The following is a 24,387-nucleotide window of genomic DNA, read 5'->3' on the forward strand; positions in this document are numbered from 1 at the left end:
AAAAAAAAAAAAAAAAAAAAAAAAAAAAAAACTCTGCTGCTGCTCTAATTCACTGTTGAATATTCAACGTTCATAGCTTAAAACATGGTGGGCCATGTGATTGAGATGAGACCCTATTTGAATCATGCCATGAAGCTGGATTGCAGTGGATCCTGGTAGTTGATGGGAATTATTGTTTGAAATGGGGTAATTTTGATATTGGGATGAATTTCTTGCTGTATTTATTTAGGTCCATTCTTATTTTTGTTACTTTTGATTCTTCCTTGGTGATGAGCTTGCCTTCTTGTGATAGTGTAGTGTTTCTCCTTTATTGTTTGTTTGATACGTTCTATTACTTATTTACCTTAACTTTTAATAAAAGCTTGCTTATTCAAAACTATTTCTGAAGATATTTACTGTCTTCATGACTATAATGTTTTAAGCAGTATCTACTGACATTTCTTGAGGAGAAGCCCAGGAAGAGGAACTCAGTTGAGGTTAGTGCTGCTATTTTACTCCCTAGCTTGTCTTTTGGGACATATGTCTTTCTCTGATTTGGTTGATATTCTTCATACTTCTATTCTGAGCTATTGATCCATACCAAAAGGATGGTTTGCAGGATGCTCCATTTGGTTTAGATGCAAAAATACGTAAATTTATTGTTGATGATGAAGATGTGGAAGGAGATGAATCTGATGAAGAGAATGACCTCTTTGATTCCGTTTGTGCCTTTTGTGATAATGGTGGTACCATTTTGTGGTATGTATTTTGTCTAATTGATCTTTATGTTTTATTATTGTCATTTCATATATATATATATATATATCTTCTTTTGCGTCACATTCTGTTTAGAGACCACTGGAGTTACTGTAGAATGCTATTTGTGAAATCCTGCTAAATCAAACTTTGCTGGAAAAATTTTAAACTCGCATGCATGCTTCTGTCAAGAGAGGACTCTAATCATCTCGTCATTTTAGTCTTTCCTTACTTTATGTACTGCAGGGGTTCAATTATTTTTTTATTTTTTATTTTTAATTGAGTTTCACTTTTACTTTCAGCAGATAGACTACGACATTGATGCAGAGGCATTGTATTGTAAATTTTATTTGTTCTGTTTTTATTAATTCTTATTGTACTTTATTTAAAATGTTGTTTTAGTAAGTTTAGATCTGTATAAGTATATATTTATTGTTATTGGTAAGGTTTTGTTTTAAGTGATATTGGGAATATAGGTTTAGGTTTTGTTTTAGGTGATATTGGGAATATAGGTTTAATTTATAGTTAAGGTTCTGACTCAGTTAGGATTGGAACAATATCAAACACAGGAAACAGTGTTAGCACTCAGTAAACAGAAGAAAGAAAGGAGGAGGAAAGAGAGGAAGAGAGAATCTTGTGGGGTGAAAACCAGGCTTACGGTTTGTACAATCTATCATGGTTTGTGAAATCTACCAAACTTCAAGCTCTATAGATTGATTGTACAAACTGTGAGCACTATATATAATATATAATGAATCAAAGTCAGAAATTTGCAAGTATACCTTTGACATGAAACATACTACTAAACAGTACGTAAAACGCTACTAATGCCCAGAATTATATACCCAAAATGCCCCATAAAATAACCTAGAGGGAGGTGAATAGGTTATACTAGTGGATTTAAAAAATTCTGAGATTAAAGTTCCCAAGTGTGTCATTGCAAATTAAAAACGCTGAATATGAAAAATAAGCACAATCACATAACACAAGGATTGATAGTGGGTTCGACTCAATCCGAGTCTAGTCTACTCCCTGTCAGTTCCACTTGTAAGGTATTCCACTAGCTCTTTCCATTCAGTACAGTAGGTAGACAGGAAAACCTTTACCAACTCTTTAAAGGATAAGATGATCCATTCAATCTCTTTATAGTATGAGAGGGTCCTTTACAATTTCTTTCAAAGATGAGAGGGTCCTTACAATCTCTTTCAAGGAGGAGAGGGTCCTTACAATCTCATGAGGATGAGAGGGTCCTACTCACTAGTCTAAGTATGGTCTATAACAATGTATAAACAAGGTTCCAATTCTTGAGTTAACCCAACTCTTGGACAAAAAAAAATTCAAAGTGGAAGAGAAAGGTTAGAGTTACCTCTTGTGTGGTGCGTGAATGAAATGCAATGATATAAAAGAATGCACCTTTGAAGTCTTCTTATTTTCCATGCAAATGCCAAGATATAGATGAAGACTTGTAGAAAACCATTAGTTCCTCTTGAATGGAAAATGAAGAACTTGAATTCAAGAGATGGTATAGAGTTTATAGACCAATCTCACTTTTAATTACAAGATTTACATCCTTAATTCTTCTCAGACAAGATCTCCTTCAGATTTGGGGAGGTAGATAGAGGCCCACTTGATGGGGTGAAGAAACCTGGCTGACTCAACCCCTTTCCATAGAAAATAACACATAAGGGATTCAATCGTCTTGATGATGGACTTGGACAAGCCAAACACACCACACCAGTAAATGTAGAAAGATTGGAGCATTGATCTGATGAGCTCCAGGAGACCTGCATATGAGAGAAGTTTTGGTTTCCAAAGCTGAAGCTGTTTGCACATAAGGTCTAACATTGGGGGTGCAATGATGTGGGAAGTGATGAGGGGGAGGCCAAGGTACTTAACAGGGAAGGAGCCAAGAGAGAACCCAGTGAGATGGAGAAGGCTTTTGGTGGACTCAGAAACCTGAAAAAGAAAGACATGGGACTTGAGGAGGTTACTGTGGAGTCCCGTCAGAATTCGGAAGTGAAGCAGGGAGGACATAATAGACTCAATGGAGAGGGTGTCAGCCTTGGAGAATATCATAAGACTGTTGGCGAAGGCAAGGTGGGTGAGGTTGGTGGGCTTGTATTTAGGGATGGGAGAGATGAGTTGCTGGTCGGTTTTGGACTAGATGCTGCTGGAAAGGACTTCAAGAGCCAAGTAGAAAAGTAAGGGGAAGAGGAGGGTAGCCTTGGCGAATACCATTAGCGGAGCTAAGTATCACGTGGGGCTGCCATTGACAAAGATTGGGAGGGGGAAGGAAATACAGGAGTAGATCCAATTGACAAAGATTGGGTGGGGGAAGGACATTTTGCATAGGACTTGAGTAATAAAGTGTCATCTAATGGAGTCAAATGCTTTGTGGATATCAATTTTCAATATGGTAGTTTCTATCAAAGCCTTTAGCAATCTCTTGGCAGATAATGATGTTGTTAACGATGCTATGGTCAACAATGAAGGAGGATTGGTTGGGGCCAACCAGGGTGTCAACAATGAGTTGGATGTGGTTGACAAGGATTTTTGCAATGAACTTGTAGAGGAGGTTGCGAAAGGAGATGGGTCCTAAGTCGGATATGGAGGAAGCACCCTCTTTTTTGCGGATGAGGCAAAGAAAGGTATGGTTGATATCGTGGATATGGTTGGGGCTATAGAAGAAAGCTCTTGATGGCCAAGATGAGGTCTGTACTAATGATGTACTTGCAAGAGAGAAAGAAACCCCCATGCTAAAGCCATCAGGGCTGGGGGTTGAAACCTATATTTCTTTATCCTTGGGTAATTAATGATCTCTCTATCTCTTTATCCTATATCTCTTTATTCTTGGGTAATTAGTGATCCTAGAGGGATTATTGCTTTGGGTATGCTTGCCTGTTAAATGCTATTCTGTTTGTAATTGTTATGACCCTTACATTTGTTGTGTTTTTATGCAGTTGTGAAGGGAGGTGCTTGAGGTCATTTCATGCAACCAGAAAAGATGGCGCTGAGTCTCAGTGTGAATCCCTTGGTTTATCTAAGTTTGAAGTAGAGGTATGAACCTTCTAAGTTCACTTCCCATTCTACCCTTTTTTCTTTTATTTCTTTAGTTCCTTTTTCATTTTTTGTTTTGTAAACTCTAAAACCTTTTATGGTTGTTTGCAGGCCATTACAAATTTCCTCTGTGCGAATTGTCAATATAAACAACACCAATGTTTTGCATGTGGAAAGTTGGGTTCTTCTGATAAAGATTCTAATGCTGAGGTATGAAATTTCTAAAGCATCATGTACCCGAAGGTAGTTTAGTGTTTTTTTTTTTTTTGGGTGGGCATTAGAGTTTTCAGTTGGCCAATGCTAGTATAACCGGAATTAGTAATTTTATGTGTGGAGACTTGATATATTCCTTGCCTTCGTTGATAGGTTTTATTTCTTGAAATTTTATTGGTTCACGTTGATGTCCTTTTTGATTGATTACATTAAAGCTATGAGGAATTGATCCATTCCGTATGCCCCTTTATTTCATGGAGCTACATCTTTCTTGAATTTCTATTTCTATTGTGCATCATCATATTCTTTGTTGTTCCCTTCACTCCAAAAATGTTTCTTTTCCTCTCCCCCCCTTTTTTTTGGGCAACCCTAAATTGTATAGGTTTTTCATTGAGCCCTAAACCTTCCATCTAACAAGCTCATTCCTTCTGTAAGATAAGTCATTTGTCTTTTTCTTTGGATAAATAAATAAATTCATTACCAAGCAGGAGAAGAATATACGAGGGCGAAAAATGTTTTTGGGGGGGGGGCCAAGGCTACTGCCAAAAGAAGTGGAGACCAAACACCAAAGGCAACAAATAAAAGCCCTTACAGGGAAAAAGGATAACAAAAAGGGGGGGGACATCAAGGTGGCATCGAGGGGGAGGGGATGTGGTGGAGATAGGGAACCCCAGTAGAACAATGAGCCTGTTCTTTGGGGTGTCCGGATTGAGTGCTAATGTAGGCAGCTAATCTTGGAGCTCACATCAAGGAAGATGGCATTCCAAATCTTATCAAAGGAACGAAAGTTGGAAGTCCATCTTCGGAAATTTTACTCCATCCAAAGGTGGGTAATGGTTGCGCCAAAGCCAAGCTTCCCGATCGTGTCACAAATAGAAGAACCGTTAAACGTTATGTCAACCCATATCCATTCTTTACTCAAGGGAAGATTCTTCTGCGGGAGGGCCAGATAGATTTTAGAACTTCCAAACAACTAATGAGAAGGGGCAGGAAAAAGGAAGTGGTCGGTGTTTTCAGTATCATTCCAATAGAGACAGTAGGAGGGGAAAATTGGAATGGGAAGATGAGGAAAGATTGTGTGGTAAGGCAGTTAGATAAGGGCCGACAGGCTATGAAACGAGGGATGTGGCCTTTGATCTAGATGATGTTGCGCCAGGGAGCAAGGGGGCTCGAAGTGCGAACGTCTTTGGCTGAGTGAGAGGCTAGAGGCGGAGGGAAGCCAAATGATCTTGTCTTCTCTTCCTCAGTGACCAGGAGGGATGGGAGGAAGAGAGGACCAGAGATCAGTAAGGGGGGGGGGAGGGGAAAGGGTGGGGGGGACCAATCTCCAAAAGAGATAATGGAGGCCACTGAAGCAGATATGGGAAAGCCAGATGAGTAAATGTTCCTAGGAGAGATCTAAGAGAGAAGGATGCCAGATGGGTGCTAGGGATCCAGCCAGAGGGAGGTGGAGAGCCCATTAACAATGGAACAAGAGATGGTAGGAAGGGCAATAGATATGGAGTTGAGGATGTTGCGCCAGATCCAAGTGCCATAAGAGGGAATGGGGGCAGTCCACATGGAATCCTTCTTGAGAAGGTAGGTGATGCTGATTATTCGCCCACTAAGCTTGTTTTATTAGGAATAAGTCTAGGGTTGGGTTGCATATGTGTTGGGCTTTCAATCCATGTGGTTTGGAGTGTATCGGGCCACTTTTATGGGTTTAAAAAGGGGGCTCTAAGATTGAGTACGAAATTACTAGTTAGTTTCCTTTTTTCATTAGTTTCCTTTTTAGTTGGGCTTTGATGGGGTTAATTAGTTTCTAATTTCAGTACCTAGTTAGTTTCTAATTTCAGTACTTCTTATTTCCTAGTTTCTATTTCCAGTTTTAGTAACTAAAGGACTTCTTATTTTGTAAGTTTCTATTTTCAGTTTTAGTAACTAGGTGAGTTTCTAATTTTTAGTTTCCTATTTCAGTTTTTGGAAACTAAAGTTAGTTTCTATTTTATGTAACCCCCATCATTATTATAAATAAAGGAAGGGCTCTCATTAGGAGTGAGACGATTTATGAATGGAAAAAAGCTATGTTGCTGTTTTGTGCTTTGTGTGTGATCAAAGTGATGGACTGGTGTTCGATTCAGTGACTCTTTGCGGCGTGAAGTCCAAGAGTTCTCTTCAATCTATTTCTCTCATCTCTTCTAACGTATTCAAGTATTTTTTAGTTTTATTATCAAGGTTCTACTGCTGCCAAACAAACCAGGTATTTACTTTCTTAAATTCTGCCCATAAATTCCTGCAGAACTCATCATTGACCTCTGCTGTCTGTAGCAGTTTATGGCCTTGTTTTGGCACATAGTTCTGGTCGATCATTCCTCCCCACCTGGGCAAGGATCGACCCTGCTCTGGTCTGGTTCTGACCAGCCATATTGGAGTTAATAAAAATCTCCTTCTTTTCGTCTTTTAGTAACCTGTGTTGTCCACAACATATGCCGACAGGTCTGATTTAATTCCTATGGTTTTTTTGACCTATGGTTCAGTGTTTACAGTTGATTTGAACCTATTTAAATTACTTGTCAGTCCCTGTTATCAGCTATATTGATCTGTTTTAAGAACCTCTACTGATTTGAGGTCGATAGCCTGATCTTGTTTAGTCTGCTGTCTTCTATAATCTGATTTTTTGTGCAAGTTTTGGGGCTGGTTTATGGTTGTTCTTTGGTTTAAAAGTTCCTGCAGATTGAGACTTGGTTAGACCCCTATCGTAGTTTACAGTAGTAGGAATAGACCTAGGAGTCCCCGATGCTTGATGCTTGATTCTTGGAGGCAGTCTTCCAGATGAGCTTGAGAATGCCGATGAAGTCCACATCTTTGATCTTGCGCAAGCCAAGACCTCCTTCAGCTTTGGGGAGACGAAATCAAACCTAGCTAAGAGGTTTGAGGAATTTGGAGGAATCAACACCTTTCCAGAGGAAAGAACAAAGGAAGTTGTCAATAGATTTGGAGGTGGCAGATGGGAGGGTAAGATACCGGACCAGTAAAGACACATAGATTGAAGCACTGATCTGATGAGCACCAGGCAGCCAGCATAGGAGAGTCTTAACCCTTCTTATGTTCTGATTTTTCAGACTTCTTGGGAGCTCTTCTTACATGCACGGGAAACGGTTCAACTTCTTGTTCTTGTTGCAGGGTTCTATTTTAGTCACTGTTATATGATCTCTTCATCAAAGATGCTCAGTTCTGTATCTTGGTTGCTGTAATCATGATTTGTTAGGCCAATTGTAGTGATAGGCTATATTTATTTGGGCCACCAGGGCACTTACATAAAAAGCTCTCTTTGATTGAATCCTTCCTATTTCTCCTGGATTGGGGTTTTTTATTATTTGAATCCCCTGTCAAACTTTCTTTGCCTATTGCTTTTCAGGTCTTCCATTGTGCATCCGCAACTTGTGGTCATTTCTATCATCCTCAATGCGTTGCAGGATTGCTTCATCGGGGGAATGAAGCTAAAGCTCAAGAACTTCAGAAAAAGATTGCTGCAGGGGAAACATTTACATGTCCTGTCCATAAGTGCCTTGTCTGTAAACAGGGAGAAAATAAGGAGGATACTGATTTGCAGTTTGCAGTATGTAGACGTTGTCCTAAGGCATACCACAAGAAATGCTTGCCCAAGTACTCAATGAGCTCATGGCTTTTATATTGTAGTATTATTTTAATAGGTTGAAGGAAAATTGTACTTCCTGGAAAATTAAAGTTATATATGATTGCTAAAGTTTCAGTTTATTGATTAGGGAGATTGCTTTTGAAGATTCGGAGGATGAGGATATCATACAAAGGGCTTGGGAAGATCTCCTTCCTAATCGTATCTTGATATATTGTTTGTAAGTTTTAGTTTTTATGTTTTCCACCTTTTAAATTTTTTGTGTTCCCTTCATATGTTGTCGACAAAACTTATTACTCTATTTTTGTTAACAAAGCTATAATTTGTCCAGGGATCATGGGATTGATGAAGACATTGGTACTCCAGTGAGAGATCACATTCTATTTCCAGATGATGTTGAAAGAAAGAAGAAAAAGCGTCCTTTTGAGTTGCATTCAGGCAAAGAGAAGATTAGGACAGAAAAGAGAACTGTAGTTTCTGCTGACTCCATGAAAAAAAATGTCGTGAGGACTCCAAAACAACTTGGAAAGGTGCCTTCTACTGTTAGAGATGGTAGTTCTTTCGAAAAAAATGTGAAACAACTTTCTGGGCAAGGATACGATTCATCAAAGAAATCCACAATAGTTGATGTCTCTAGGAAACCTTCTCTTAAGTTGAAGACAAAGCCTGTCTTAGTGGCTGTTGACAAGCCTTCTACAGCAGAAGAAAGCAAGTTAAGTTCAATGTGGAATAGAGGGTCGGAACCAGTCAAGAGTAAGCAGATGGATGTAACAGGTGGTGCACTTGGAAAGTCAATGGCAGTGAAACCAGTCTTGAAGAAATCAAGCAGTTTTTCAGTAGATCCTGAAACAAAGAAAATGTAAGATCAATGCCTTCCCCATTCTTACTGCGGCTCTGTTTGGTTGCAAGGGGAATTATAAGGAAGGGAAGGGAAAATTTCAAACTTAAAATGAAATTTTTTGTAATCATTACCCCGTGTGTGACTCTCACCACCTCCAACTCATTCTATATTTGGTTATTAAATTTCACTTCACTTTGCATCCAAAACCCTTTGCCATAAAATGTAAAATAAAAATTACATGTAAAATGTATCATTACTAAATGCGGTCAAAGTTTTAAGTAGTTATACAATCACATGGGATCACATGGGGTTATGATTACAAAAGTTTATTTCTTAAGTTTGAAAATTTCCCTTGCTACCAAACATACTCGGCAAATTTGATTGCAACATAATAATTTTCTTGGTAGCAAGCTGCTTACTTTGTGTTTTATTTTAAGCTACTGATTTTTGGTTCCTAATTGCATTCTGAATCTTAGGGAAACAGCCTCTCCGCAAAATGGGAGTAAGGCTGCATACATATCTTCCCCTCCCCATACCTCGCACTGGCATGAGCCTCCTGCACTGGGTACACCCTTTTTTATTATGTTTTGAACCTTATCTGTTTCATTGCAGTATACTGGATTTAATTCAAAGTACATCATCAATTACCTTAGAGAAGATCACGTCGAAACACAAATTGCCTACTACACATGCGCACTCCTCAAAAAACATGGTTGACAGGACCATTACTCAGGGAAAGGTGGAGGGTTCCGTTGAGGTATGCCTTATCCAGGGAAATTTTGAAACATGGATGTTGCAATGTTTTCAATTTTCTGTGTAATCATTAAATTGGCTGTAGTTTGTAGCTCCAATTGATTTTTTCCCCCTTTTCAGGCTGCTCGTGCGGCTTTACAGAAGTTGGAAGAAGGATGGAGCATTGATGATGTGAAGGAACTGTGTGCACCTGATGTGCTGTATAAAATAGTTCATTGGAAGGTGTGGACTTTTTCAACTTTTTATTTACTGGAAAACTGAAATTCTAGTCCTATTACTAAGCTTTCGCTGACACAATCATTGATTCACTGCATTTGGAGGCTGATTTCTTCTTTGATTATACCATTTTACTCTCCATCGTCGGAAGTTTTTTTATCAGCCTGTCATCCTGAGAACTTCATGTTTTTGTTGTTAGAGTCGCTCAATTCTGTGGCACAATGAGTTTTGCAATGCATGGGATAGTTGTATTTTCTTTTTACCCTCCTGTCAATCATTATGCTAGTTATCAAATTTTTTTTTAAGGGGGGGTGGGATAAGTAACTAGGAAATTTTATTGCTGAAAGGAGAGAATATTTCAATGGGCGTAGCACAACCATAACAAAGGTAGGCAAAGCCTAGAAATCCACAAAGGGGACATATCAGTCAATGAGGTATTGACCCAAAAGGCTGTCTTAACTGCTCGGTAAGTTCATCAACCTGGAAATTAGCTGGTTGCATCCTGTAAGCAAAAGAGAAGTGGCAAGAAATTTCCATAAGCGCACAGAGATCTAGCTTTTCTTTTAAGGTGTGAATATTACCAAGGCCCGTCAGTATTGGTTCAAAGGCAACCAACTGTCACCGTAGAGCCTCCTTCAACTTCCAAATCCACCCATCCGTTACATGTGGATTGTTCAGGGCCCTTAGAAGTCCCCTTTAGCTCTACTGAGGTTGAAGCACAAATACTATATCTGTGAAAACCAATACAATATCCCTGTTCAGGGCCCTTAGAAGTCCCCTTTACCTATACAAAATGGCGTAAGTGTTCCAAAGAGCTATCATGTTCATGGTGAGATACTTATTGTTGGTGAAAATTTTTGTATTTTTTTTTGGTTCCTCATGCTTAAATGTTCATCATGCTGTTGATGGTAGTATGTATCGTGCAAGGTGTATTCCACTTCTTAATATTTATCTAGGTACTATTCTTATGTTGTTGATTCAGCTACCGTTTCCATGTCTTTCATGTTTTGTATTTTGCTTTCTTTTAAGTTGCTTGATTTCTTCGTGGTATTATTCATGTTCAAATTCACCCTCTTTCTCCATGTGAATGCTTGATTCAGATATGCATATTTGAGTTTGGTTTTTAGAAGATGATGGATAATGTGATGATTTTTCTTCTGCTGCATTTTTGTTATTTACACTGTTTGAAAAACCTCTATTGTCTTGGAAATATGACCCATCAACTTGTCAAACAGCCCACATATCTGAAAAAAATTGAGTGGAAGGAAAGGTTGTTCCACATAAAGGAAAAAAATCTAGGAGTAAAAGGATTACTAAAATTTCCACCCTTGATTTATGTGGAATTTAACCCTGATATATTATTTCCAAGGGTTTGTGATTTCAGTTTCGAACTGGATTGAAACCGAAATATTAGGGTCTTGACCGAAATTCGATTGAAACTCTTCATGTTTCGACTGGCCATATCAGTGGTCAAGCTGCTATATTTTGGCCCGAACTTCATGTAAACCCTATTTAAATGTCTATAAACATATTGGAACCTTAAATTGTGAAATAAAATATACTTAAAATGGAAGTTTGATTTTGTACCTTAGGTTGGCTGTGTACAGTACACCATACGCTGCTATATACTCTCAAATATAGGCTATTTGTACACATAATCTAGTATTTAAAATAATTCAATAAAAACAAATAAATATGTATTAGGAATGAAGACTAATCATTTAATATTACACAATGTCAGTGTTAACAAGTACAAGCGTACAACCAAGGTCAAAACACCCCTATGAAGCTGTCCCTCCAACTCTATGTCAGTACCACATAGAATGTCTGGAAGGCTCGAAACTTGTGGAAGATTTGTTTTGTCTGCAAAACGGTTCTACCGACTATCACAAAAGAAGGCCATGTGATGCTATGTGTGACATTCAAATTCCAACATAGTAGCCTGATAGATGTCATCGGCAACATACTCTAGGTACCCCAACATAAGATATAGACCACTTGGCCGAGAAGATGATATAATGCTTGGTTGGCCAGGTTGATATGGTTGCTAGAGGCTTGGGTATGAGAAGATGCTCTCCACAAAAGATCATCCATTATGACTGACCGCCATAAGCATTAAGGAATGAAAATGAAGACGTATGCTATCATACCCGCCATACTCGGCACTGGATTTCTCTGCAGAAACTGAGGGTGGAAGCCGTTGTCTAGTCCTCCCATACCCATTATATTCACCACTTCCCTTTGGACTGAGACCTCCAAGTGTGCCAGACGAGGAATAAGTATCTATCGCTATGTCCATGTTCACCTCTGAAAGTACTTCCCCTTTGATCCCTCCTTCTAAGTTCTGATCTCGATGACAGTCAATGTATACTTGATGCTTTGGCCCTTGACCTGACTTGCTGGAAGTAGCTGATGAGCTATGTTTTTGTATTGGGTATTCTCTCTGGTCAAGTGAGGTTTCATTGTATCTATCTCGTGGACAGGTGCTTACTGCGGCGATCTGACGTATTTCAATGTAACTCCTGCTGTCCTTTGTGTCTCCCTGGGCTCAATCTGCATGACAGCATTAACTTGATGAGCGGTCTCAAGGGTTCACCTCTAAGTTTGAATCTTGCACAAATCTTTCTCAAAGGGGGCCCAAATCATCATTGTAGATGCGTTGTAGTATCCCCTAACAGTTTGTTCCACCAAGAAATGCAGGCGATTGCCAAAAAAACACCAAAACTAGTGTTTTGTTTTGATTTTCCCCCCTCAAGTTTGAATCTTGCTCAAATGTTGCCCAAATTGTCACTGTGGATGCGTTATAGTAGTCCCCAACACTTCAGTCCACTAACAAATGTAGGTGATTTGGAAAAAAATACCAAATCTTGTGTTTTTTTGGACTCTTTTTCCCCCTCAGGCAAAACCAATCGAAATTCAGGAAACAATGTTTTATGTGCATTGTTTTATATCGTTTCTGTCCAAAACCGAGTTGAAACTGAAATTTCAGTCAAAAGTGCTAACTTTCCATCGAAATTCTGCAAGCTAGTGTATCATTCTGCAAGATAGTGTATCATCCTGCGTTTTCCATGAAATCCTGTTCATTTCAACTAAAATTTCGAACCATGCTACTTGGCAACACACTTGAAACTGGTTTGAGACTCTAGGATTTGTCCGCAGAAATTGCCCGACCTCATCTGGCAACCTAGTTCCTGGTGAATTTGCATATAGCAAGTGAGTGTATTTTTTTTTTTTTTTCTCCTATTGATAGAAAGGAGGATGGCGATGGTATGACTGTATGAGTGATGTCAACATAGCTGAGAAGATGGTGGTACAGATTCAGGTGATCACCAATTAGTCACTGTCAAACTGAGGATTCCTCTGCTAGCTGCTTGATGTAGGAGCTCTTCGATGGATTTGGGAACCTAGACCAAGAACCTGGTCTAATTGATTTTTGGAATCTAGCAGGATTTAGCAGGTTTATTTATTTTGGGAATAAAATTGTTATCTTTGTTTTATTTGGGTAGATACTGGAAGTGATCGTTTATTTCCTCTTCTTCTTGCTTGGGTAGATTAGAGTAGGATATTTTGTTATGTTCCCAATTTGAGGTGTCTTTTGTAGGGTATTTTTCTTTCCAATTTGAGGTGTCTTTTTCTTTTATTTATATGTAACCGAAGAACACAGTATGGGCAGATTAGAGAATGAATTGAATGTTGTTTTGGTGAAGAGCCTGAGTGGCTGGGTGCTTTGTGCAAGATTCCCCACTTCTTGTGCGATCTATCTCTTCTTCCTCTCTCTCCCCCTCTATTTCTTCATTCTTCCCCTTCACCCCTGAAACCTCACGTTGATTAGGTCTTGATTGAGTGAGAACTCTCACCCGCAAGCTTGAACTTCGCTGCTGGTCACGTTCTGTCCAAAGGTTGACGAAGGCAAACCCCAACTTCCCATGATTCTTAAGCTCTTTTGTTTTATTCTTTCAGTTTCCCATAATTCCCCTTACTATTTACTTTTTCCTCCCTATTCTTTCTTTCAAGTTTGTCAAGTTTAGCTCCCGTCAATAAATATAAGGGAGAGGGATAGATATGCTGCCGGTATACGGTAACCTAGCGGACAACACCAATGGGGGCACATGATGTGATTGGGTAGCCTTAGGAAAAAGAGGGAAAATCGCACAAGAGGGGAAGGGGGAATCACACAACGCACAAATTCACTACTTCTAAATAAAATTCACTCTAATCTCAAACATTGAATTTATACAAGTATATATGAAGGGAAAATAATAAGATTACTCCTATTTAGACTCTAACACTGAAACTGACTCTTACTTCTCTTATGTATCCAATCGCAAAACAAACTTGAGAAAAGAAACGACTTAATTTTAAACTACCAGCCCTTGTTGGATCAAAAACTTGGGCAGGATCAGTTCTTCTTGGCCCTTGGCTTCCACAGCCGATCATGCTGGTCCAACCATGTAAGTGCAGCTGTATCTGCATCATGATGGGGCCATGGGCCGATGGGGTATCATATAAGAAGGATATGGCGGTCATTTCAAAAAGGGGAAGAGAGAGATTGACACAGTGGGTGCTAGCTTACGGTATACCGGCGGCATACCCAACCTTTTCCCTAAATATAATTTTCACTTTTTGTCCTCTTCTGTTGAGCTATCCAATACCCTTTTAAATTCTGGTTTATTACAAGTTTTCCAGTTCCTTGAGAACTTGTGATAAATTACATATTTGCCATTCTCCTTTTGTAATCTAGGTATTTGGTATCTGGGTGGGCCCATAAGCGAACCCAATAGGGTTTTCCAATGCTTCTGCATCACTTGGTATTAAAGCGAACCTAGATGATGTATCTCACTCTCTTACTAGAGATCCGTCAATAAGTTCAACTTTTATTTGCAAATCTTGACGAGACTCAACAACAATGCTAGGAGGTTCAATGGCAATGCAAAGAGGTTCAGCGACAATGCAAGGACATTAAAGATTAAACACTACCTACACCTGATTACATGCACTTTACCTTCAACGACTTGATCTCAGCCATTGAAAACAGGTGGAGCCAGAAGATGGGTCACCAATGATGGCAGACGAGACGACACCGACGGTCTTTGAAAATCAACTTCTAGAAAACCTTAAATCAGTTGATCTCTTGAGAGAACTGATTGATTTTATATTCCCAAGTCACTATTTTGACACCAAACCATCGATCGTGGTTTAATTGATGATCTCATACAATCAAGGATGGATGTCGATCAATTGGTAATGATTCTCCCATTTTTCAAACTCATGGACGAGTTTTTCTCAACACTAGGAGGTTGATGTATAAGCGCTTTGATGGATCAACCCGAACCCGTTGGGGAACATCGACCAAGAACCTGATCTTATTGAACCTTCTTATGCTGCAAGTAGGTTTTCTGGAGCCTAGTCTTCAAAACCCTGCACCTTCTCCATTTCTGAAATGTTCATACCAGATGTTTCCCTCTAAGAAATACAGTAGCTGGGCCTAGGTTGGATCTAAATAAATTCAGCTCCTCTCCAACGCTGGCATCGCCCAACTCTCTCCCAACTCCACCTAGGTGCTCGACATGTGGAGGGGAGAGATCCAGCGGTTCTAATTTATTATCAATTTTCTGCCCTATTAACCCATCTCTACCTTACCCAATCCATTTCCCACTCAAACCCAACTTTTGCAAACTCAACCTACACTCCCAACTTCCTCTACAGTCCCCCAAAATTCTTTCTAAAATGGGTCAAATGATCATCCAAAGTCCTCTTTTCCACCGTCATAATCAACACTTCCCTCACCACAGCACGAGCCCTATTCTTGGCCTCAATTGACTTTGGCAGAAACTCCACGCTGGAGTACTAAAAGGCGAAACCACCGGCAATTCCTAAAACTTGATCAGAAATCCTGATGATGACACTTCACATTCAGCCTCTTTCAGAGTCTTAATTGCTTGAATTTCAATGGCCTGTCGACAATCAATCCATCCAACTGAGTTTCAGCAGGTGGAATTGGGACTGCAAGTTCAGGGTCCCAAGAAGTGAGTTGAGGGCGCTGGCCATTGGAGGTGTCTATGGTCTTAAAATGATCTGTGTAATCGTTACAGAGGTGAGAGCGAAAGTTTGGAGGGCAACCTAGGTCAGGCCATCAGGGGCGAGGTGTACAAGCTTTGATAAGAGGTGGTGGTGGTTGGTGAGCATGAACAACTTCTGGTGATTGGTGGCGATTGTGGATTTGAGAGCGGATTCTTCGGTGGTGATTGCAGCGGCGGCCAAGGTGAGACGGACATAGTGTGTGTATAGCCGTACAGATAGGTGAAGGAAGGAAGGTGGGGGTGGGGAGAATAGGTAGAAGATGGAAGGATGGCAATGGATCATGGAGAGGAGAGAGCAAGGCTTTGGGAGGGAGAGGTAAGAGCGGCATCTGGAGAGGACTTTCAGACGCAGGTAGTGTTTGAGTTTGGAGAGTAGTAGGGTTTTGAGTTTCTAGATGAAACGGATCTTGTTCTGCTTCCCTATGTTTCTGTCCAGTGATGGGATTCGGATGATTTTAATGTGTGGTGATGAGCAGGAGATGGCGATGAAGAGGGTGGTGTTAGTGATTGGGCTATGTGGTTGTTGTTGAAGGGTTTGAGAGACGAAGGTGGAGGGAGGGAGGAAGGAAGTAAGAGTGTAGGAAGGAGTTTGCGAGACTAAGGTGGAGGAAGGAAGAAGTTGGAGTGTAGGAGGGGGTTAATAGGGTAGAAAATTGAGGTAATAAATTAGATCCGTTGATCTCTCCTCTCCATGTGTCGAGCACCTAGGTGGAGTTGGCCGATGCCCGCATTGGAGAGGAGCTGAATCTGATCTAAATACTTACAGTTAGTGAAGTAGATCAAACTACCAGATCCAACTGAGATGCATACGTTCATATAAATCCATATCCTGTCCAAGATCCTAATGGATTAGAACTGGATCAGATCCTGGTCAGATCTTGATAGGTTCTTAATCCAATCATCTTAAATCCGACCAATTTATGAAAGAGTCCAATTTGAATTTGGAAACTGAAATTTAGACTAAAAACAGAATTTGATGGCAGGAATCTTTTATAAGGGTTCAAACAGTAACCAAATAAACTGATTTAGTGATTAAAAGTCGTCTAACTTAAACTGGTAATCTGAAATCAAAACCAGAAAACTAATCCAGAAAACAAAGATTTAGAAGAAGTAGACATGAAGGGCTCGTAACAATCTGTTTGTTTGGGGTTTGGGAATAGAAAATAAACTAGAATTTAGTACTAGAAATCATAACTGAAAACTGAAGAAGAACAGGGTGGAAACCTGACTAACGGAATAGGTAATTAACATAACGAATAGAATTAAAGAAAATAGAGGAATCAACCGTGCACAGTATGAGAAATTGAGAGATATCTGACCTGATTTGTGATGGTGAAGAAAAGAGAAATAGAAAGGAAGACACGACTAGGATTCTACCTGATCTGTATGTCTGGAATCCCACTGGTACCCCAACCTAGAATCTAACTAGGGTTCACAATCTCACAGCAGTTAAATGCTCTTGAATCCATAAGAGTCAACGCACCTGAATTTATAGATGCAAGCCTACAGGCCAAAACAAAGTAAAGTCCTTTGACTCCTTTCATTAAATCATCAAAATTGGTTGGTAGGGCTGTAGCCCCTTGCATGCTTATGTAAAAGAGAGAATACAGAACTCAAACTAAGCCTAAAACTCCTTCAGCCTAGCTAATGCAGATCAAAAGAAAGATCTGCTGTGGTTGGTTTAAGAGAGGGAACAAGAGAAGATAAAGAGCAGTTAAGAAATGGATAAAAAAAAAGGGGGACTCTGCAACGAGCTATGCCACCCATTACTTATGAGGGAAGTCGCATCTGTCCCATCACAAACACCTACAATGTCATGATAACATTGGTTCACCCTTCTCTCTGGTAGTTCAACAGACGGTCGCCCCTCAAACAAGAAAAGCCCGTGCTGTGAACGGTACATGTGAGCAGTGATTCTAGCAGAAAATCATTGATTCCAATTCCAATTCGAATTCCATTATAAAATCATTGCATTACATTTGTAGATTAACTAACCCCTCAACTTTCTATTCTTAGCAGATCTCACAAATTAGAAACATTCCTATTCTTAAACTTGGGAACCAAGGAATATGAAAATAGAAACTTTCTAATACTTATGGAGCTTTCTAAAATCTGAACCTGAACACTTAGGTGACTAGGCTATCAATGACTACCTGAATAATTATCATAACTCCAGAAAATATTCAAATAACTAAATAGCCTTGGACTGAAAGCCTGGATTGAACCTGGTTCTCTAGACTGGGTCATGCTGGTCCAATTAAAAATATGTTACTGCATATTTTGGTTCTAAGTGTAACTTGGGTTTAGCAATTGGGCTTCTTAAGTTCGCATGTTCATCAAAGTCTCCGAAAATGCTACATTCATTTAACCCTGCAGTAACTCCTACTCGCAAATTCTGCCTGCTTAACTTGCTCATCAGCTGGATCGGTATTTTAAATTTCCTTGCTATTGACATAACCAGCAAAATGATGTCTAGGCAGATTCTAATTTGACAATACATTGAGTGTACACTTGCCCCTCCCAGACCCTGCTGTAGCGGGTTCCTCTTGCACTGGGTTGCTCTTTTTTATTCAGTGTTATCAAGTTCTGATTTTGGCTACAGCTAGACCCTAAATATATTGATGTTTTGAGGAAAATTATCTGTGTTGGACCAAAATCAATGGATAGATTTTATTTTGGTGCTTGTCAAAGAAGCATTTCAATTTTCAGAAAAATACATAATTCAGACATTTTTAAACACTCCATGGTCCAGGAGGGAGCCCTCAAATTCTGAGACTCAAGCTAACATCTTCATTCTGGCAGAGCCCAAGTTGTTTACCCTTGCTCCAAGAAATGGTCCCCTTTTCAAATAGTCAAAATGTTCATTTGAATCTGAAATACTTTTATAGGAGTTCTGCTCTTCTCTGTAGGCTAGTTGGGATGTTTTGTTCCATAGTTCCATTGTGTTTCTCTACTGCTGCAAAAAATATGTATTTTGTATTTCTATTTATCTTTTGGTTTTTTCTTTTGGGCAAGCTTATAATTTGTTTTTCCTGCGCTTATGAATAGCAAGGATGCAGTAGCTGTAGCAAAGACACCAGATGCTAATTTCAAGTTTTAGGCTTTTGGTTTGATACTTGCATCCTTTAAATTATATTTCGTATATTTTACATTGTTAATGAATGGGGGCGATACTCTTTTGCCTTCACTGAAATTTTTCTGTCCTGTTGTAGAATAAGCTTAGAGTTTATCTTGCGCCCTTTCTCCACGGCATGCGTTATACATCATTTGGTCGCCATTTTACAAAAGTTGACAAGCTTAAGGAGGTATATGAGTTGTCCTTTTATTCATTGGCAAACTTTTTTTACTATCTAATATGACGCGACTTTCTGCATGGATTCATTGCATCATCTGAGGGCTAGTTTCTACAATTTTATTTTTAAATCCTTGAAGCTGATGTTTAAGTAGTGTTAAAGGTTGCTACTTATTGTATTCTTGTTCTTGTGGGCTTATTACCTTTTCCATTATATGATGGTCATAATTTGGGATTTGGCAATGTTCGAAAGAAACATTGATGTTCCGTGGTTCTTATTCTTTGATACCTCCTGTCCCTGATTCGGTAACCATGCTCTAATGTAGGAGTAGATTACAAGAAACTAACCTCCACAGTTTATAATCCCAAACAAGACAAATAGGACCAGGAAACAAAGAAATAAGATCCTCAAATAAACCCCCAAGGATACAATACCAATATAAGAGAAAAACCAGCCCCAAACCCAACCCGTTAGGAGAGAGAAAGACCTGCTATAGAGCTGGAGAGAGAGGTGCGGACAGGTCTGTAGGACTCCAATTGAGCTGCACTCTTGGGTGTAGGTAGCCCCTAGGGAGGGTACAAAAACCTAAAAAATTGAGAGATTTTTAACAGACGGTCGATGAGATATTTACCTTCTTGATTTTCAGACCTTGGAGAGAGAATCTGAAGATTTCTGTAGGAATAGCAACTGGGTGATCTAAACAGCTTTAAGGAGAGGATTAAGTAATCCTATCGTGCCATCTAAACAACCCTTAACAGTAGCTCCTTGATCAGATTCACAATAGAGGAAAAGAGAGAGATCGCATAAAGAAAGGTGGGAGGGGGAAGAAGAATCACATAGCCCTCAGGTTCTCAAACATTCAAACTCAATTCATCGTTTTTCAAATCTGTCTAATTAGAGTACATTAGCTCCTCTATATAAAGAGGGCAGACTAGCAGTCATAACCTAATTAGCAGTTAGACTCCAAGTAAGATTAGACCTTACATAATAGGCGTTGGACTCCAAATAGGACTAGACTAGATCTCCAACATGGAGTAGGACTAGAACTCCAACATGGAGTAAGTAACAAACTAGTCATTCACTAATAGGCTAAACTGACTCAAACTGAAATAACAAAGGGAATTGACTCAAAACAAGACTCTAGCTGAACTAATGAATTAAATCTCGTTTTCCTACTTTCTACCCATATTTTAGGCTCATTAAAGTGGTCCATTGCAAAGAAAACCCATGTAGAAGTAGATTACAAGAAACTAACCCCCACAGTTTATAACCCCAAACAAGACAAATAAGACTAGGAAACAAAGAAATAAGACTCCGAAATAAACTCCCAATGATACAATACCAATATAGGAGTAAAACCAACCCAAAACCCAAACCAATAGGAGAAAGAAAGACCTACTATAGAGCTGGAGAGAGAGAGTTACGACCAGGTTTGTAAGACTTCAATTGAGCTGCACTCTTGGGTGTTGGTAGGCCCTAGGGAGGGTATAAAAACCTAAAAATTTGAGACTTTTAATGGACGGTTGATGAGATATTTACCTTCTTGATTTTCAGACATAGGAGAGAGAATTTGTAGATTTCTGCAGGTCTAGCAACTGGGTGATCTGAACAGCTTTAAGAAGAGGATTAAGTAATCCTATCATGCCTTCTAAACAACCCTTAACAGTAGCTCCTTGATCAGATTCACAATAGAGGAGAAGAGAGATCGCATAAAGAAAGGGAGGGGGTGAGGAAGAAGAGTCACACAGTCCTCAGGCTCTCAAACATTCAAACTCAATTCATTTTTTTTCAAATCTGTCTAATTAGAGTACATTAGCTCCTCTATATAAAGAGGGCAGACTAGTAGTCATAACCTAACTAGGAGTTAGACTCCAAGTAGGATTAGACCTTACATAATAGGCGTTGGACTCCAAATAGGACTAGACTAGATCTCCAACATGGAGTAGGACTAGAACTCCAACATGGAGTAAGTAACAAACTAGTCATTCACTAATAGGGAAGCCTAACCTAACTCAAACTGAAATAACAAAGGAAATAGACTCAAAACAATACTCTAACTAAACTAATGAATTAAATTCGGTTTTCCTACTTTTTACCATATTTTAGGCCCATTAAAGTGGCACATTACAAAGAAAACCCATGGGATCAAAGGTCCCACACACACATAACCCGACCCAAGACTTATTTGCAATAAAATAAGCCCATTAAATGGCTTATCTGCATCATGCTCCCAAATCTATCAAGGATTTTGACCTCAAGCTCATGGATTGGGTTTGCCATGGTTGATTCAGATATGATCCCAAGTTGACTTTGCTTAGCTAGGCATGGATAAGCCGGGTTTGGATATACTCCCAGGTGGTGTAAATAGGCCTTTTCAACCGAATTATTAGGGTCGATTGCTGTTTCTCTCAAGATCAGTTTATAGCTATCTGAATATGGCGTGTTCTGCTACTCTTACTGCATATGTAGCATTTAGCACTGAGTATGAACCATCAAGACCTTCCCCTCCCCCCTTTTTCCTCAATTCACTTCCCCTGAAGAATAATTTGTCTGGTGGGAAATATAGGATAAAAATCTTCTTGTGGTGAATGGGACACTGGAGAAGTATAAGATTTCTTTGACTCTTTTAATTCCTGATTTGGTTTCCTTGGATTGCTCTCAATTTGTCTTCTGAAAATAACCTCTTCAAGGCTGGTCAGAGATATTTATTCCCCTCTTTCTTTAGCATTTCTCTCGTCTCAATTAGGATCCATGGGAATCTCAAGAATGGTTCTCCTAGCATCCTTCTTGGGGAGGTCTTGAATACATCCCACTTGGTAGAGATTAGGGCAGAAACCAACCTGTAGAGTAATGCAATTCTTCATTAACTTGTTTGAGAAATCAAGTACAATTAAGGACTTCACATAACCAGACTCTTTTTTTGGATGAATAAAATTATATTAAAGGAGAAGGAGAATATACAAAAGAGGGCCTCACAAGGAGAAAAAAAAGGGCAAGCCCAACCAAAAAAAGGGGAGGGGGAATCGCACTACTTAATGATAAAACCCATCATGGGGGGGGGGGAAGGGATGGTAGAGGGAGGGAGACCCCAGGAGACAACAATGAGCCTGTTTTTTGGGGAATCTCTAATTGAACGGTGGGGCAGGTATGCGAGCTTTGTAGACACATCAAAATAGATGGCATTCCAAATCTGATCATAAGATCGGGATTTGGAAGTCCATCTTTGAAGATTTATTTTCCATCCAGAGGTGGTTGATGGTAGCACAGAGTGCAAGATTTCTAGCAATGTCACAAATAGACGGCCCCCGAAATGTCATATCCACTCAAATCCACTCTCTATTGAAAGGAAGTGGTTTTCTACGAGAGGGCCAACAACAACCTAGGACATTGTTCCAAATGATTGTGGAGAAGGGGCAAGCAAAGAATAGATGATAAACATCTTCATTCCCATTCCAGCAAAGGCAACATGCATTAGGGGCTTGGATGTGTCTAGAGTTGAGGAAGGACTGGGTGGGGAGGCAGTTGGAAAGGGCACGCCAAGCTGTGAAGCTGTGACGAGGAATGTATCCCTTGAACTGGATAAGCTTTCTCCATGGAACTAGGGAGGAAGATGTTCTCACGAAGTTCTAGGCAGAGGAAGAGGTGAATATCTTAGAGGGGGAGGGATTCCAAGTGACAGTGTCATCTCTACCTCTAAGATCAGGGATAAGAAGAGGAAGGCTAGACCAGATGCTATCTTGAGAGGGCGGGGAGGGGGGGGCAAGCATCATTTCGGATGGAGGAGACAGTGGCAAGGCGGTCTAGGCTAGAGGAGTAGATGATCCTAGGGCTAACATCTAAGAGAATTGGACGACTTAGGTGCCGAGGGTCACGCTAGAGAAAGGTGGAGGTACCTCTACCAATGGAGTAGGAAATGGCATTTAAAGCCATGGGTCTGAGGCTTAGGATACCACGCCAAACCCAAGAAGCATCCGGACCAGGGGAAGTGGACCAAAGGGAATCATTCTTTAGAAGGTGAGAATAAACCCAAGAAACCCAAATGCTATTGTGCTTAGACACAATTTTCCAGATGAGTTTGAGGATGCCCACAGAATTCATGTCTTTGATGCGCCTTAGGCCCAAACCACCTTCGGATTTGGGAAGACAGACACTTTTTCAGCTGATGGGATGGAGGAATTTTGTGGTATCAGTGCCTTTCCAGAGAAAGGAGCAAATGAGAGATTCAATTGCCTTGATAGTGGAGGGGAGAACGAAGATTCCAGACAAAGGTACATTGATTGAAGCACTGATCTAGCAAGTTCCAACCTTCTAGCATAGGACAAGAGTTTACTCCATAGTTGTCATGGCGCCAAGGCGAACCAAGGCGGTGGAGGGTTGTCTAAGCGCTTAGGCGAGAAGGCGCCCGCCTTAAGGCGAACAAGTGTTATTTTTTATTTTTCCTATTTTCTAACATTATTTAGTAAGTTATATATACCTTGTATCATAAAAAATCAAGATTAAGCCACATCAAGTCATTGAAAATCAACATTTAGCCACATCAAATGATAAAAAATTAACATTAAGTCATATTAAGTTATAAAAAATCAACATTTAGAGAAATGCTCTTATTCTATAATAAGTTTGACTGGTCAAATGATTTTATTTTTATATGAGACTTTTTGTATTAGTTATAACATAAAACCAGCTTTCTAACAAGTCTAAGATTACTTAAATCTGAGTTGCAATGACAAAGTTATGCTTCAGTCAAACTTATTTTTAAGTGCGCGAATACTGTTAAATCGCCTGAATGAAAATAATTTTATGAATGTCAAAACAAAATATTATTTTACCGGACTTTTGGTTTTTAGCAATGTTTTAATATGATAGAATTTATAAAATTTTCATAATTGAGAAAAACCCCAGCATTTAAAAGTTGAAAATTGTCCCTATAACCAAAATCCAGTTTTTGTTCTTGGACTGGGGGGTTGACTTTTTATCCTTTTGGAATTTGATTTTTAAACTATTTTTATTAGATTCAAATAGGGGGTATTTGCTTATTTATGAATAATATCTTAAGTAAATGAAAATGATATTTGGCATAAATAAGTGCTGAAACACAAGACGACATGTAGTGCAACAAGGCGGCTGTCGCCTAGGCCCCAGGCAAACCGCCTGGACGCCTAGTCGTCGCCTTGACAACTATGGCCAAGATAGTATTTCAATCTTCTTAGGTCCTTAATCTCAGACTTCTTACCAAGATAGCCCTTGAGCTTAGAGATTTCGTTTATATCATTGCCAGTAACAACAGTATCATCCACATATACTATCAACATAGTAATCCGATCACCCACCTTTTTAATAAATAGTGTATGATCAGCATTACTTTGTGTAAATCCAACAAGTATCATGGCCTTGTGAAAATGACCAAACCATGCCCTGGGAGATTGCTTTAATCCATACAGAGCTCTCTTCAGTTTACATACCTTGCTTTGTGTTTCTGAACTAGAGTATCCAGGTGGAATGTCCATACACACTTCTTCAGTCAGCTCTCCATGAAGAAAGGCGTTTTTGACATCCAGCTGTTGT

General features: G+C 39.5%; 1 protein-coding gene across 1 annotated transcript in view; it reads left to right on the plus strand.

The window, feature by feature from the left end:
- Positions 1 to 18,888, plus strand: part of LOC122064757 (protein ENHANCED DOWNY MILDEW 2) — a 26,215-nt gene extending 7,327 nt beyond the window's left edge. Inside the window, exons 4-13 of the mRNA XM_042628514.1 lie at positions 426 to 476; positions 599 to 738; positions 3,696 to 3,792; positions 3,904 to 4,002; positions 7,403 to 7,650; positions 7,770 to 7,859; positions 7,971 to 8,498; positions 9,093 to 9,237; positions 9,354 to 9,455; positions 18,742 to 18,888. Coding sequence (XP_042484448.1) covers positions 426 to 476; positions 599 to 738; positions 3,696 to 3,792; positions 3,904 to 4,002; positions 7,403 to 7,650; positions 7,770 to 7,859; positions 7,971 to 8,498; positions 9,093 to 9,237; positions 9,354 to 9,455; positions 18,742 to 18,888 — 1,647 coding nt within the window. The remainder of the gene's footprint in view (positions 1 to 425; positions 477 to 598; positions 739 to 3,695; positions 3,793 to 3,903; positions 4,003 to 7,402; positions 7,651 to 7,769; positions 7,860 to 7,970; positions 8,499 to 9,092; positions 9,238 to 9,353; positions 9,456 to 18,741) is intronic.
- The last annotated feature ends 5,499 nt before the right edge of the window (positions 18,889 to 24,387 follow it).

This window comes from Macadamia integrifolia, unplaced genomic scaffold, assembly GCF_013358625.1.
Source record: "Macadamia integrifolia cultivar HAES 741 unplaced genomic scaffold, SCU_Mint_v3 scaffold1748, whole genome shotgun sequence".
NCBI lineage: Eukaryota > Viridiplantae > Streptophyta > Magnoliopsida > Proteales > Proteaceae > Macadamia > Macadamia integrifolia.